General features: G+C 31.6%; 1 protein-coding gene across 3 annotated transcripts in view; it reads right to left on the bottom strand.

Annotated features, from left to right (window-relative positions):
* Positions 1 to 404: 404 nt before the first annotated feature.
* Positions 405 to 15,253, bottom strand: part of LOC135125366 (neurexin-4) — a 39,157-nt gene continuing 24,308 nt past the window's right edge. For all 3 annotated transcript variants that reach the window (XM_064050895.1, XM_064050896.1, XM_064050897.1), the window contains 3 exons: positions 11,203 to 12,640; positions 1,214 to 1,756; positions 405 to 1,161 (listed from right to left, as the gene is read on the bottom strand). In XM_064050895.1, coding sequence (XP_063906965.1) covers positions 833 to 1,161; positions 1,214 to 1,756; positions 11,203 to 12,640 — 2,310 coding nt within the window. In that variant the 3' untranslated portion in view covers positions 405 to 832. The remainder of the gene's footprint in view (positions 1,162 to 1,213; positions 1,757 to 11,202; positions 12,641 to 15,253) is intronic.

Below are 15,253 nucleotides of genomic sequence, written 5' to 3'. Positions count from 1 at the left end.
CATTTCTCAAATTTTGTATTTTTCGAGTTCTCGATTTTTCGACTGCGAATTTTGGCCTTTTTCAATTTTTAGATTTTTTAATGTACGATTTCTTGATTTCCCGACTTTTCAGGTTTTCAGTTTCTTACAACTTTTCGATTTTTCAAGTTTTTGACTTCGAACTGAAAAAACGACAAATGTTAAAAACCAAGAATTACAAAATTGATTCATTAAAACCACACAATTGAGAAATCGAAAAATCAGATAATTTCGTTCTTTCGATTTCTCGATTGTTCAGTTTTTGGATTTTTCGGTTAATCGAGTTTTTTCAAATTCCCGATTTTTTTTTCGAAAAAATTGTGATAGCTTAGCTAACGCTCACGAAGTAAAACACTCCAATTTGTGTATATCCAATTTTATTTGTAAAAAAAGTACACAATATCTTATACTAGACTCTTAACAGTCAGTATGTTACAATTTGATATAAAAGCAACAAAAAATAAGTATTACAGTGCAGATATCCAAAATGCCATAAAAAGGCACTTATCCTAGCGACTAAACTTTTGGAAGATCAAGTGATCGATTTTAACAGTGTAATAATACTGGAATGTTAAAACACACAAAATGGACGGAAAAAAATAATTTAAGTAGAAAACACTGAAATTGCACAAACCTAGTTTGTGCCACACGAACACAAAATATAAAAATAAATCATTCATTAAAACAACGAAGAAAAAAAGTCGCTTCGACAAAAAGTGAGGCTACAATTTTCTCTAACCCCACTTTTTGTTGAGGCGCTGCCTCAAAAGTGTCAGTTGTACTATTAGGCCTCCTTTACATTACGCTAGCTTGACTAAATAAACCACTCTTTCTTTTTCTGCACGTGGTGTCCTGTGGTACCGTGAACGACGGCGGTATCTGGGTCTAAAGCGGTGTCTGCACCTGCATCCTCTTGCGTTAGATACTCGCCCTTATGGCGGTGTAAATAACGACCAATTATGATGGCTAGGATCACCAAAGCTAAGAAAATAATGGCGAGGACGCTGCCCAGGATGGCCGAATCGGTCTGATTGTAGGCCTTCCTTAGTTGCTCCTCGTCTAGGATTGGTGGAGGGCGCGTCTCTATGGTGTCCGGGGGGTGGGTGATGGGTTCCACGCCACAATAATCCTCAGTTAGGGGAGCTAAAACAACCCATTAACCAACTTCCAACTAAATTAGCCCACAAGTACTCACTCCCGAGGGACTGCACATTAATGGGTCCCGACTGTTGGAATAACAGTTTCAAGGGGTAAATATCGTCGAACTCCACTCGGGATATACACCCGATGAAGCCCTCCGTCATGGACTCGTTTCGCCCTATGTACATATACTGGATGTTGTTGAATTGCGCATCCGCTGACTCTTTAATGTCGAAATGAAACTCCTTGGGCTCGTAGTTGTCCACTTGCATGACTAAAGTGGCCCCCGAGTTTTTACGAGAGAGCCGTAAGTCGTGGTACTGCCCCAAATTGAATAGTTTTTCGGGGTAGATCACCTCCTGTCTCTCGAAACCGAAGTCGAATACCACCCGAAGATGGCCCGAGTTTGATACCAAGATGGTTAAGTACTCCTTGGAGACGTTGGACGAAAAACCCAGCAAGAACCCTTTGGCATTGGTCGTGGTGAAACCCACTCGGATGTGTTCGGCGATGGTCGAGCGCCACGAACTCATGAAGTCGTACTTGACCATGGAGGTGGGGCGCATGTTGACGCCGATCTCGTCGGCACAGATAGGGCCTGAACCGACGATTAGTACACAGTCAAATATAAACCGTTTAGGGTGTTTTTAGACAAAAATGAGCCATGGATTTAATTCTTCACGTTGGATAAACTGGTTCAACTGGAAACATGGTGGGAATTTTGGAAGAAATGAAATCCAAAAAAATTCTGGAAATCAAAATAGGGAAAATAATGGTGCTATGGTTCCAGACCAAGATTTTCGAACTATTTATACAATTAAAATTTTAACATTTCCCAAAATTTGCTTTATTGTCTTCATCTTAAAGATTTTTTAAAGATGTAAGAAATTTTCGAAGAAAAAAAAATTCTGGAAATCGAAATCAGCAAAATAGTCTCTGTTTTCGAAGATACTATGGTCTCGGGCCAAGATTTTCAAATATTGTTTCAAATTTAAATTTTTTAAATATTCCAAAAATTGCGTTATATCATTTTGGTGATTCTGGAAAAATGGTAGGAACTTTCGAAAAAATTAAATTAAAAAAAAAAACAAAATCTGGAAGCTAAATTCGATAATTTTCAAAAGGACTCTGGTCCCATTCGAAGATTTTTTAAATATTTAGTTTCAAATTCAAATTTTTAAAATATTCCAAAACTTGCCATATTTTATTCATTTTGAAGATTCCGGGAAAAAAAAATAAAACCCCAAAAAATTCCCCCTTTTATATTTTCCGATTTTTGAATTTTTCGAATGTCCGATTTCTTAATTTTTCGATTTTTGGATTTGCCGACTTTTCAATTTTTCGACTTTTCGACTTTCACTATTTAAATTTTGAAATTTTTGACTTTTTGATTTCGCGATTTCTTGGCTGCGATTTTTGGATTATTCGATTTCTCAATTTTTAGAATTGTAGACTCCGATTTTTCGGTTTTTTGATTTTCTTAATTTTTCAACTTTTCGATTTTTCGCGTTTATCAATTTTTTTTATTTGGATTTTTAGACTTTCCAACGTTTTAAATGTCCGATTTCTTATTTTTCCACTTTTTGAATTTCGGATTTTTCGATTTTCCGAGATTTCGATTTTTCCAGTTTTCGATTTTTTGACTGCGATTTTTGAATTTTTCGATTTTGGACTTCTCGAGATCTTGATTTTTCAAGTTCGATTTATCAGTTCGGATTTTCCGAATTTTCAATTATTTAATTTTTCGATTTTCCTATCTTCCAACACTTTAAAAGTGTGATTTCTTGATTTTTCGATTTTTTGATTTTTAGATTTTTCAATTTCTCGACTTTTTTATTCTTTAAATTTTTTGGATTTTCTTTATTTTTCAACTTTTCGATTTTTTAGTGTTTGGATTTTGGGAATTTTCAATTTTTTGACTTTTCAACAATTTAAATGTTCAGATTTTTCGATTTATATTTTTTGTATTTTCCGATTTTTCAAGTTCTCGATTTTCAATTTCCCGACTTTTTGATTTTTCGATTTATTGGCTGCAATTTTTGGATTTTCCACTATTGAATTTTTCAATTTTCAATTTTTCCTTCTTTCGATTTCTCGAAATTCCGACTTTTCGAACTTTGCTTTTTGAATTTTCCAATTTTTCGATCGTCTTTTCGATAATCGGATTTTTTAAAAAACCAATCCTTCAAGTTTTCAATGGAATTTTTCAATTCTTCAATTTCTAGATTTTTCAATTTCACGACTTTCGATTATTGTATTTTTGGATAAATCTATCCATTCTTCAAGTTTTCGATTTTTGGATTTTCCGGCTTTTCGCCGTTTTTGGATTTTAGAATTTTCCGAGTTTTTGATTTCCCAATTAATTTTTCGACTTCCTGATTTGTCGATTTTTTTGGGTGCAATTTTTGGATTTTTCAATTTTTAAAAGTGTGATTTCTTGATTTTTGGTTTTTGTGATTTTTGGATTTTTGAATTTGTCGACTTTTTGTTTCTTTAAATTTTTCGGTTTTTGGATTTTCTTTATTTTTCAACTTTTCAATTTTTAGTGTTTGGATTTTGGGAAATTTCAACTTTTTAATTTTTCGACTTTTCAACAATTTAAATGTCCGGATTTTTCGACTTTTCGATTTTTTGGTTGCAATTTTTGGATTTTCCACTTTTGAATTTTTCAATTTTTTTATTTTTCCTTCTTTTGATTTCACGATATTCCGACTTTTGGAACTTTGCTTTTTGAATTTTTCAATTTTTCGATCGTCTTTTCGATTTTTCGATAATCGGATTTTTGAAAAAACCAATCCTTCAAGTTTTCAATGGAATTTTTCAATTCTTCAATTTCTAGATTTTTCAATTTTACGACTTTTTAATTTTTCGACTTCCCGATTTTTGAATTTTTCAATTTTTGGATTCTCCGCCTTCGTTTTTCGATTTCTCGACTTTTCGATTATTGTATTTTTGGATAAATCTATCAATTCAAGTTTTCGATTTTTGGATTTTCCGGATTTTCGAGTTTTTTGGATTTTTCAATTTCCCGAGTTTTTGATTTCCCAATTAATTTTTCTACTTCATGATTTTTCGATTTTTTTTGGGTGCAATTTTAGGATTTTTCAATTTTTGGAATTTCCGACTTGTTTTTTCGATTTCTCGACTTTTCGATTATTGGATTTTTGGATAAATCGATCAATTCTACAAATTTTCAATTTTTGGATTTTCCGACTTCCCGATTTTTCGATATTTTGGCTGCAATTTTTGGATTTTTTGATTTTTGCTTCTTTCAATTTCTAGATTTTCTGATTTCGATTTTTGAATAGTTTGATTTTTCAATTTTTGGATCTTTAGACTTCTCAACTAAGTATTCCATTTTTCAATTATAGGCTTTGTGGATAAATCAATGGATTTTTAGATTTTTTGGGTGCATTTTGGAATTTTTAATTTCTCAATTTTTTGATTTTTCCTTCTTTCGATTTCTCGACTGTTTTTTGATTTTTGAATTTTTGTATTTTTCGATTTTTTGGTAATTGGATTTTTGCCTAAATCAATAGATCCTTCAAATTTTCCAACTCTTCGATTTCTATATTTTTCAATTTCTCGACTTTTTAATTTTTCGATTTCTCGATTTTTGAATTTTTTCTGAACGTTTTGACTTTTCGATTTTTGAATTTTTCAATTTTTTGATTTTTCGTTCTTTCGATTTCTCGATTTTTCGATTTTTCAGCTTTTGGATTTTTCGACTTCCGTTTTTTCGATTTCTCGACTTATGGATTTTCCGACTTTTCGAATACTCGATTTTTCAATTTCTCGATTTTTCGATTTTTAAAATTCTCAATTTTTTTATTTTTAGTTATTTCGATTTCTCGGATTTTTCGACTTATTTTTGAATGTTTTGATTTTAGAATTTTTGGATTTTTCGACTTTTTTTTCGATTTCTCGACTTTTCGATTACTGGATTTTCCAACTTCCCGATTTTTTGACTGCGATTTTTGAATTTTTCGATTTTGGACTTTTCGAGCTCTTGATTTTTCAAGTTCGATTTATCAGTTTCGGATTTTTCGAATTTTCAATTATTTAATTTTTCGATTTTACTGTCTTCCAACACTTTAAAAGTGTGATTTCTGGATTTTTCGATTTTTGGATTCTTTAATTTCTCGACTTTTTTTATTCTTTAAATTTTTCGGTTTTTGGATTTTCTTTATTTTTCAACTTTTCGATTTTTTAGTGCTTGGATTTTGAGAATTTTCAATTTTTTAATTTTTCGAATTTTCAACAATTTAAATGTCCGGATTTTTCGACTTTTCCATTTATTATAATTATTGTATTTTCCGACTTTTCAAGTTCTCGATTTTCAATTTCCCGACTTTTTGATTTTTCGATTTTTTGGCTGCAATTTTTGGATTTTTCTGCTTTCGAATTTTTCAATTTTTTTATTTTTCCTTCTTTTGATTTCTCGATATTCCGACCTTTCGAACTTTGCTTTTTGAATTTTTCAATTTTTCGATCGCCTTTTCGATTTTTCGATATCGGATTTTTGAAAAAATTAATCCTTCAAGTTTTCAATGTTTTTCCCAATTAATTTTTCGACTTCCTGATTTTTCGATTTTTTTGGTGCAATTTTTAGATTTTTCAATTTTTAGTTCTTTCGATTTTTCAATTTTTCAACTTATTTTTGAATGTTTTGAATTTTTCAATTTTTGAGTTTTTCGACTTTGCTTTTTCGATTTCTCGACTATTCGATTATTGCATTTTTGGATAAATCAATGGATTCTACAAATTTTCGATTTTTGGATTTTCCGATTTCCCGATTTTTTGGCTGCAATTTTTGGAATTTTTTGATTTTTGCTTCTTTCAATTTCTCGATTTTCCGATTTCGATTTCTCGACTGTTTTTTGAATTTTTGTATTTTTCGATTTTTTGATAACTGGATTTTTGACTAAATCAATAGATTCTTCAAATTTTCAATGTATGGATTTTCCAACTCTTCGGTTTCTAGATTTTTCAATTTCGCGACTTTTTAATTTTTCGATTTTGTCTGCACATTTTGATTGTTCGATTTTTGAATTTTTCAAATTTTGGATTTTTCGATTTTTGGATTTTCCGACTTTTCGAATACTCGATTTTTCAATTTCCAGATTTTTCGACTTCCTGATTTTTCAATTTTTTGGTTGCAATTTTTGGATTTTTCGATTTTTTTATTTTTCCATTCTTTCGATTTCTCGATATTTCGACTTTTCGAACTTTGCTTTTTGAATTTTTCAATTTTTCGATCGCCTTTTCGATTTTTCGATAATCGGATTTTTGAAAAAATCAATCCATCAAGTTTTCAATGTTTTTCCCAATTAATTTTTCGACTTCCTGATTTTTCGATTTTTTTTTTAGTGCAATTTTTGGATTTTTCAATTTTTTGTTCTTTCGATTTGTCGATTTTCAAACTTATTTTTGAATGTTTTGAATTCCTCAATTTTTGGGTTTTCCGACTTTGTTTTTCCGATTTCTCGACTTTTCGATTATTAGATTTTTGGATAAATCATTCGATTCTACAAATTTTCTATTTTTCGAGATTTAGTTGTTTCGATTTCTCGATTTCCCAAGTTATTTTTGAATGTTTTGAACTTTTCAATTTTTGGATTTTTCGACTTGTTTGGATTTTTGGATAAATCGATCAATTCTACAAATTTTCGATTTTTGGATTTTCCGACTTCCCGATTTTTAGATTTTTTGGCTGCAATTTTTGGATTTTTTAATTTTTGCTTGTTTCAATTTCTCGATTTTCCGATTTCGATTTTTGAATAGTTTGATTTTTCAATTTTTGGATCTTTCGACTTCTCAACTGTTCCATTTTTCAATTATAGGCTTTGCGGATAAATCAATCAATTTTTAGATCTTTTGGGTGCATTTTGGAATTTTTAATTTCTCAATTTTTTTTATTTTTCCTTCTTTCGATTTCTCGACTGTTTTTTTGAATTTTTTGAATTTTGAATTTTTGTATTTTTCGATTTTTTGGTAAGTGGATTTTTGACTAAATCAATAGATCCTTAAAATTTTCAATGTTTGGATTTTCCAACTCTTCGATTTCTAGATTTTTCAATTTCTCGACTTTTTAATTTTTCGATTTCCCGATTTTTCGATTTTGGCTGCACGTTTTGATTGATCGATTTTTGAGTTTTTCAATTGTTGGATTTTTCGACTTCCGTTTTTTCGATCTCTCGACTTATGGACTTTTCGACTTTTCGAATACTCGATTTTTCAATTTCCCGATTTTTCGACTTCCTGATTTTTCGATTTTTTGGTTGCAATTTTTGGATTTTTCGATTTTTAAAATTTTCAATTTTTTTATGTTTAGTTATTTCGATTTCTCGATTTTCCGACTCATTTTTGAATGTTTTTTTTATTTTTGAATTTTTGGATTTTTCGACTTTTTTTTTCGATTTCTCGACTTTTCGATTACTGGATTTTCCGACTTCTCGATTTTTCGGCTGCAATTTGAATTATTCAATTTTTTACTTTTGCTTCTTTCAGTTTTTCGATTTTCGGACTTCGATTTTTCGACTATAGGATTTTTGGATAAATCAACTGATTCTACAATTTTTCGATTTTTGGATTTTCCGCCTTTCGAATTCTCGATTTTTCAGTTTGGAAATTTATATTTTTCGGCTTTTAAACTTCTTGAATGTTCAATTTTTTGATCTTTCGATTTTTCAATTTCTCGATTTCAATTTTTCAATTTTTGGATTTTTCGACTCCATTTTCTCGACTTATGGATTTTCCAACTTTTCGAATACTCGAGTTTTCAATTTCCCGGTTTTTCGACTTCCTGATTTTTGGATTTTTTGTTTGCAATTTTTGGATTTTTCGATTTTTAAAATTTTCAATTGTTTTTATTTTTAGTTATTTCGATTTTTCGATTTTCCGACTTATTTTTGAATGTTGTTATTTTTTAATTTTTTGATTTTTCAACTTTTTTTTCGATTTCTCGATTTTCGATCACTGGATTTTCCAACCTCCCGATTTTTCGGCTGCAATTTGAATTTTTCAATTTTGTTACTTTTGCTTCTTTCAGTTTTTCGATTTTCGGACTTCGATTTTTGAATATATAGTTTGATTTTTCAATTTTTGGATTTTTCGGCTTCTCAACTTTTCCATTTTTCGACTTGATTTTTCGATTATGGGCTTTTTGATAAATCAATCGATTTTGCGATCTTTAGTTGCATTTTTGGATTGTTCAATTTTTTAATTTCTCAAGTTTTAGGTATTTTCTTCTTTCGATTTCTCAACTATTGGATTTTTGGATAAATCAACTGATTCTACAAATTTTCGATTTTTTAGCTGCAATTTTTGGATTTTTTATTTTTGCTTGTTTCAATTTCTCGATTTTCCGATTTCGATTTTTGAATAGTTTGATTTTTCAATTTTTGGATCTTTCGACTTCTCAACTGTTCCATTTTTCAGTTATAGACTTTGTGGACAAATCAATCGATTTTTCAATGTTTGGATTTTCCAACTCTTCGATTTCTAGATTTTTCAATTTCTCGACTTTTTAATTTTTTGATTTCTCGATTTTGGCTGCACGTTTTGATTTTTCGATTTTTGAATTTTTCAATTTTTTGATTTTTCGTTCTTTCGATTTCTCGATTTTCCGAATTTTCAGCGATTTTTGAGTGTTTCGATTTTTCAATTTTTTGATTTTTCGTTCTTTCGATTTCTCGATTTTCCGATTTTTCAATTTTTGGACTTACGGATTCTCCGACTTTTCGATTTTTCAATTTCCCGATTTTTCGATTTTTTGGCTGCAATTTTTGGATTTTTCGATTTTTAAAATCAATTTTTGTTTTTTTTTAGTAATTTCGATTTCTCGATTATTTATTTTTTAATGTTTTGATTTTTGAAATTTTCGATTTCTCGACTTTTCGAATACTGGATTTTCCGATTTTTCAGCTGCAATTTGAATTTTTAAACTTTTTTACTTTTGCTTTTTTCGATTTTCGGACTTCGATTTTTGAATACATGGTTTGATTTTTCAATTTTTGGATTTTTCGACTTCTCAACTTTTCCATTTTACGACTTGATTTTTCGATCATGGGCTTTTTGATAAATCAATCGATTTTGCGATTTTTTTGGTTGTATTTTTGGATTTTTCAATTTTTTAATTTCTCAAATTTTTGGTATTTTCTTCTTTCGATTTCCCGATTTTCCCAATTTTCAGCTATTTTTGAGTGTTTCGATTTTTCAATTTTTGGATTTTTCGACTTCCGTTTTTTCGATCTCTCGACTTATGGATTTTCCGACTTTTCGAATACTCGATTTTTCAATTTCCCGATTTTTCGATAATTGGATTTTTGACTAAATCAATAGATCCTTCAAATTTTCAATGTTTGGATTTTCCAACTCTTCGGTTTCTAGATTTTTCAATTTCTCGACTTTTTAATTTTTCGATTCTTTGATTTTTGCTGCACGTTTTGATTTTTCGATTTTCCGATTTTTCAATTTTTGGACTTACGGATTTTCCGACTTTTCGATTTTTCAATTTCCCGATTTTTCGATTTTTTGGCTGCAATTTTTGGATTTTTCGATTTCTCGATTATGTATTTTTTAATGTTTTGATTTTTGAATTTTTCGATTTTTCGACTTTTTTTTTTCGATTTCTCGACTTTTCGATTACTGGATTTTCCGATTTTTCAGCTGCAATTTGAATTTTTAAACTTTTTTACTTTTGCTTTTTTCGATTTTCGGACTTCGATTTTTGAATACATAATAATAATAGTTTATTAACGGAAAGAAACTCACATGGTTTGATATTTCAATTTTTGGATTTTTCGACTTCTCAACTTTTCCATTTTACGACTTGATTTTTCGATTATGGGCTTTTTGATAAATCAATCGATTTTGCGATTTTTTTTGGTTGTATTTTTGGATTTTTCAATTTTTTAATTTCTCAAATTTTTGGTATTGTCTTCTTTCGATTTCTCGATTTTCCGAATTTTCAGCGATTTTTGAGTGTTTCGATTTTTCAATTTTTGGATTTTTCGACTTCCGTTTTTTCGATCTCTCGACTTATGGATTTTCCGACTTTTCGAATACTCGATTTTTCAATTTCCCGATTTTTCGATTTTTTGATAATTGGATTTTTGACTAAATCAATAGATCCTTCAAATTTTCAATGTTTGGATTTTCCAACTCTTCGGTTTCTAGATTTTTCAATTTCTCGACTTTTTAATTTTTCGATTCTTCGATTTTTGCTGCACGTTTTGATTTTTCGATTTCTGAATTTTTCAATTTTTCGATTTTTCGTTCTTTCGATTTCTCGATTTTTCAATTTCCCGATTTTTCGATTTTTTGGCTGCAATTTTTGGATTTTTCGATTTTTAAAATCAATTTTTCTTATTTTTAATTTTTTCGATTTCTCGACTTTTCGATTACTGGATTTTCCGGTTTTTCGGCTGCAATTTGAATTTTTAAACTTTTTTACTTTTGATTTTTTCGATTTTCGGACTTCGATTTTTGAATACATGGTTTGATGATTTTTCAATTTTTGGATTTTTCGACTTCTCAACTTTTCCATTTTTCGACTTTATTTTCGATTATGGGCTTTTTGATAAATCAATCGATTTTGCGATTTTTTGGATTTTTCAATTTTTTTATTTCTCAAGTTTTTGGTATTTTCTTCTTTCGATTTCTCGATTTTCCGATTTTTTGATTTTTGGATTTTCCGCCTTTCGAAATTTGGAAATTAGGAAATTTATATTTTTCGCCTTTTAAACTTTTTGAATGTTCAATTTTTTGATCTTTCGATTTTTCAATTTCTCGATTTCAATTTTTGGATTTTTTGACTTTTCTCGATTTCTCAATTTTTGGATTTTCCGACTGTTCGAGTTTGCAAGTTCTCGACCTTTGAACGTTCATTCTTTAGTTTTTGAAATTTTCGACTTTTTGATTTCCCAATTTTTCGATTTCGCGATTTTTTTTCTGTTTTTGGATTATTCAATTTTTGAATATACAAAATTACCACATTTTCATGGCCTACCTTTGTCTAAAAACACCCTGAACAGAACTTACCTTTGAAGGCCGTCCATCGACAGTCGCACCAATACCCATCGTACCTCTCAAAGCACGTCCCATTATTTAAGCAGGGGTTGCTCTGGCACTTCCCGACGCACCCCTCCGTGACTCCGTACAACCCCCTTCTGGCATAGCTTGCCAAGTCCACGTGCTGTCCATTAATCAAGAGCGCCCTAATGCACCCAGTGAATCCATCCCGGTACTCCAAACTAGCCCCAATTACTAGTTCCGACGTCAAGTGGAGTGCTCTGACCGGACCCGGGGGCTCCCGCACCTCCGCTTTGAGTGCCCCATCGACGATGATCATCGCCTCTTTTCGGTTACGCTCGACTGACACCGAGTGCCACTCGTCGTCCGACAACTTATACGAAGTCTCTCGGATGACAGCCATGGGTCCTAGCCCCGCTTGGTACTGGAACTGGAGCTGGTTCCCACCCACAATACTCAACTTGATAAAATCGGAAGGTCCACGGGCGTGGAATAAAACAGCGTTTTCAACAGCCGTACGAAACTCGAAGTAGATGTCACCACTGTGACCCATATCGAAATTCGGGAGATTGATGGTGGCGTCCGACACCCGAAACGTCACTACGTTATTAAAAAGATCATCACCTTCGCACAGAAGCGGCCCCAGAGTGTAGCGCCCCTCCTTGTGGTCGAGCGCCGTCCCCGTATCCCCAAACCGTAGCTGCTTCACCGGGAGATTCTCCTTCTCCGCAAGGTACCCCGAATCGAACATCCACCGGTCACTATTAAAGTCGTTGGCCCCGTCGCAGTTGCACCACTTGGTGGGGTCCATACACGTCCCCGACACCCCGCACTCGCACTTCCTCGACCCCGGAAGCGCCCCTCCCCAGTAGTCCATCTTCTGGTTATGCCTTGACACCCACCACGAGAACGGCCTGAAATTCCCTTCGGTCGACGGCGAGTTGAACAACCGCGCCCCTCGGCAGTCGTACTGCAGGTGCTGTTTGCACGAGCTGGAGCGGTTGATCAAGGCGGCGATTTGGTCGTCGTCGGCTTCGTAGTGGATGTCCTGGCGGAAGCTCCCGGGTTCCTGGAAGCCGTCGACCTGAGTGGTTTCTTGGTTGTTGTGGTGGACCACGGTGGCCACGCGGCCGTCGGTGTAGAACTCGCAGGTCACCGGGAACGGGGCTAGGGGGCCGCTGCCGTCGACGTCGATCTTGACTTCGGCTTTGTGGTTGACGGCTTGGACGTTCTTGTAGGCTTGGCAGCTGAGGGGGTTGATGGAGGTGTGGCAGACGGCGCCGCCGTAGCCGGTGTTCTTGCAGTCGCAGATGAATTCCTGCGAGTTTTGTTTGCAGGTGCCGCCGTGCTGGCACGGGTTGGGGTTGCAGCGGTCGGTCATGCGGCAGGCGTCGAGGAGGATCTGGTCCGAATGGCAGTAGTCGTCCTTGGCCCAATCGGTGGGTAACTGGTGAAGAAAATTTCGGTTTTTAAATTAGTTTCTCGAGTTTTCGATCTTTAAATTTTCAATTTTTCAATTCTTGATATACAATTTTTCTAGTTTTCATTTTAAGTATGTAATAATAATTATTATTTCTAGTGTTTTTCACTTTTTCAATGTTACGATTTTAGAAATTCTAATTTATTCGACTTTTCAATTTTTTGGTTCTTCAATTGTTAATTTTTTTGTTTCTTCAGTTTTACGACATGTAATTTTGAGTTTCAATTTTCAGATTTTGCAATTCCAAGGGTTTCCAATTTTTATTTTTTCAATGTTTTATTGATTTTATAATTTTTTACTTGTTTTTTTTTTGTAATTTCAAGTTTCAATTTTTCAATTTTTTAATTTTTTTGTTTCTTCAATTTTCCAACATGTAACTTTTCCAGATTTCATTTTAAAATTTTTCAATTTTGGATTTTTCGACTCCGTTTTTTCGATCTCCCGTCTTATGGATTTTCCGACTTTTCGAATACTCGATTTTTCAATTTCCCGATTTTCGATTTTTTGGTTGCATTTTTTTTTTATCTTTAGTTATTTCGATTTCTCGATTTTCCGACTTATTTTTTAATCTTTTGATTTTTGAATTTTTGGATTTTCGACTTTTTTTTCGATTTCTCGACTTTTCGATTACTGGATTTTCCGACTTCCCGATTTTTCAGCTGCAATTTGAATTACTCAATTTTTTTACTTTTGCTTCTTTCAGTTTTTCGATTTTCGGACTTCGATTTATCGACTATAGGATTTTTGGATAAATCAACTGATTCTACAATTTTCCGATTTTTGGATTTTCCGCCTTTCGAATTCTCGATTTTTCAGTTTGGAAATTTATATTTTTCGGCTTTTAAACTTTTTGAATGTTCGATTTTTTGATCTTTCGATTTTTCAATTTCTCGATTTCAATTTTTCAATTTTTGGATTTTTCGACTCCGTTCTTTCGATCTCTCGACTTATGGATTTTCCGACTTTTCGAATACTCGATTTTTCAATTTCCCGATTTTTCGACTTTCTGATTTTTCGATTTTTTGGTTGCAATTTTTGGATTTTTCGATTTTTAAAATTTTCAATTTATTTTTTTTAGTTATTTCAATTTCTCGATTTTCCGACTTATCGGAAAATCCAGTAATCGAAAAGTCGAGAAATCGAAAAAAAAGTCGAAAAATCCAAAAATTCAAAAATCAAAAGATTTCTTGACTTTTCGATTACTGGATTTTCCGACTTCCCGATTTTTCGGCTGCAATTTGAATTATTAATTTTTTTTACTTTTGCTTCTTTCAGTTTTTCGATTTTCGGACTTCGATTTTTCGACTATAGGATTTTTAGATAAATCAACTGATTCTAGAATTTTTCGATTTTTGGATTTTTCGCCTTTAGAATTTTCGATTTTTCAGTTTAGAAATTTATATTTTATTTCGGCTTTTAAACTTTTTGAATGTTCAATTTTTTGATCTTTCGATTTTTCAATTTCTCGATTTTTTTTGGGTTTTTCGATTTTCCAATTTTTCGATTTGCAATTTTAGGAGTTTTCAATTTTTCGATTTATTTTCTTTTTTTTTTCAATTTTCCGGCTTTTCAAAGTTCTGACTTTGGATTTTTTCGTTTGAATGTTGATTTCTCAACTTCTCGGTTTTCAATTTTTGGATTTTTCAATTTGGTTTTCTATTTTCATTACAACTTTCCAATTTTTCAATATTCCGATTTTAGATTTTTTTCAATTTTTCAGTCTGCAGTTTTTCAATTATTCGTTTTTTTTGAGCTTTCAAGCTCAAATTTTTCAGTTTTTCAATTTTCCAACTTTTGAATTTTCCAGTTTTTAGATTTTGCAATTTTTCGATTTGAGTTTCTCGAGTTTTCAATTTTTCGTTTAGTTTATTTTTGCACTTTTCCAGTTTCTTCATTTCTCAAATTTTTTATTTCAGTTTCTCGATTTTTGGGATTTCCGACTTTTCGATTTCAACTTTTGAATTTGTTGATTAATCAATTTTTGGAATTTCCAGTTTCTTGATTTCGCAATTTTTGACTTCGATTTCTCGATTTTTGGAATTTCCAACTTTTCGATTCTTGAATTTTTTGATTTCATTTATCAATTTACGATTTTAGAATTTTTTCATTTTTCCATTAAAGGATTTTAAAACATTTACATTTATTAGAGTTTTAATTTTCCAATTACTCAATATTTTTTTTTTTAATTTTTGGATCTTTGAATGTAACAGTTTTTAAACTTTACAATTTTGACTATTCTATAATTTTTCAATTTTACATTTTTGAGTTTTCCAATTTTTCAATTCACTTAATTTTTCCGATTTTTAGTTTGGCAATGTTTCAATTTTTCGTTTCTTCGATTTTTCAACTTTTCAAATAAAAAAAATGGAAAAATTACAAAACTGTAATATCGAAAAATCGAAGATGAAAAAACGAAAGCGTATAACATGAAAACTTTGAAAAATATAAAAATTGGAGATCAAAAACTTGAAGATTAAAACTGAGAAACTTAAAAATCTATCAAGTTCAAAATCGAAAAAAGAAATATGCATTCTAAAATAGAAATACAGTATAATCTCACTAATCCGGCACTATTAAAAA

The sequence above is a fragment of the Zophobas morio genome, unplaced genomic scaffold (assembly GCF_036711695.1).
Source record: "Zophobas morio isolate AGI-343-1 ecotype UQ-CSIRO unplaced genomic scaffold, CSIRO_AGI_Zmor_V1 ptg000008l, whole genome shotgun sequence".
NCBI classification, from domain to species: domain Eukaryota; kingdom Metazoa; phylum Arthropoda; class Insecta; order Coleoptera; family Tenebrionidae; genus Zophobas; species Zophobas morio.
The sequence above is the reverse complement of the archived record's forward strand: the minus strand, read 5'-3'. Positions and strand labels throughout refer to the sequence as shown.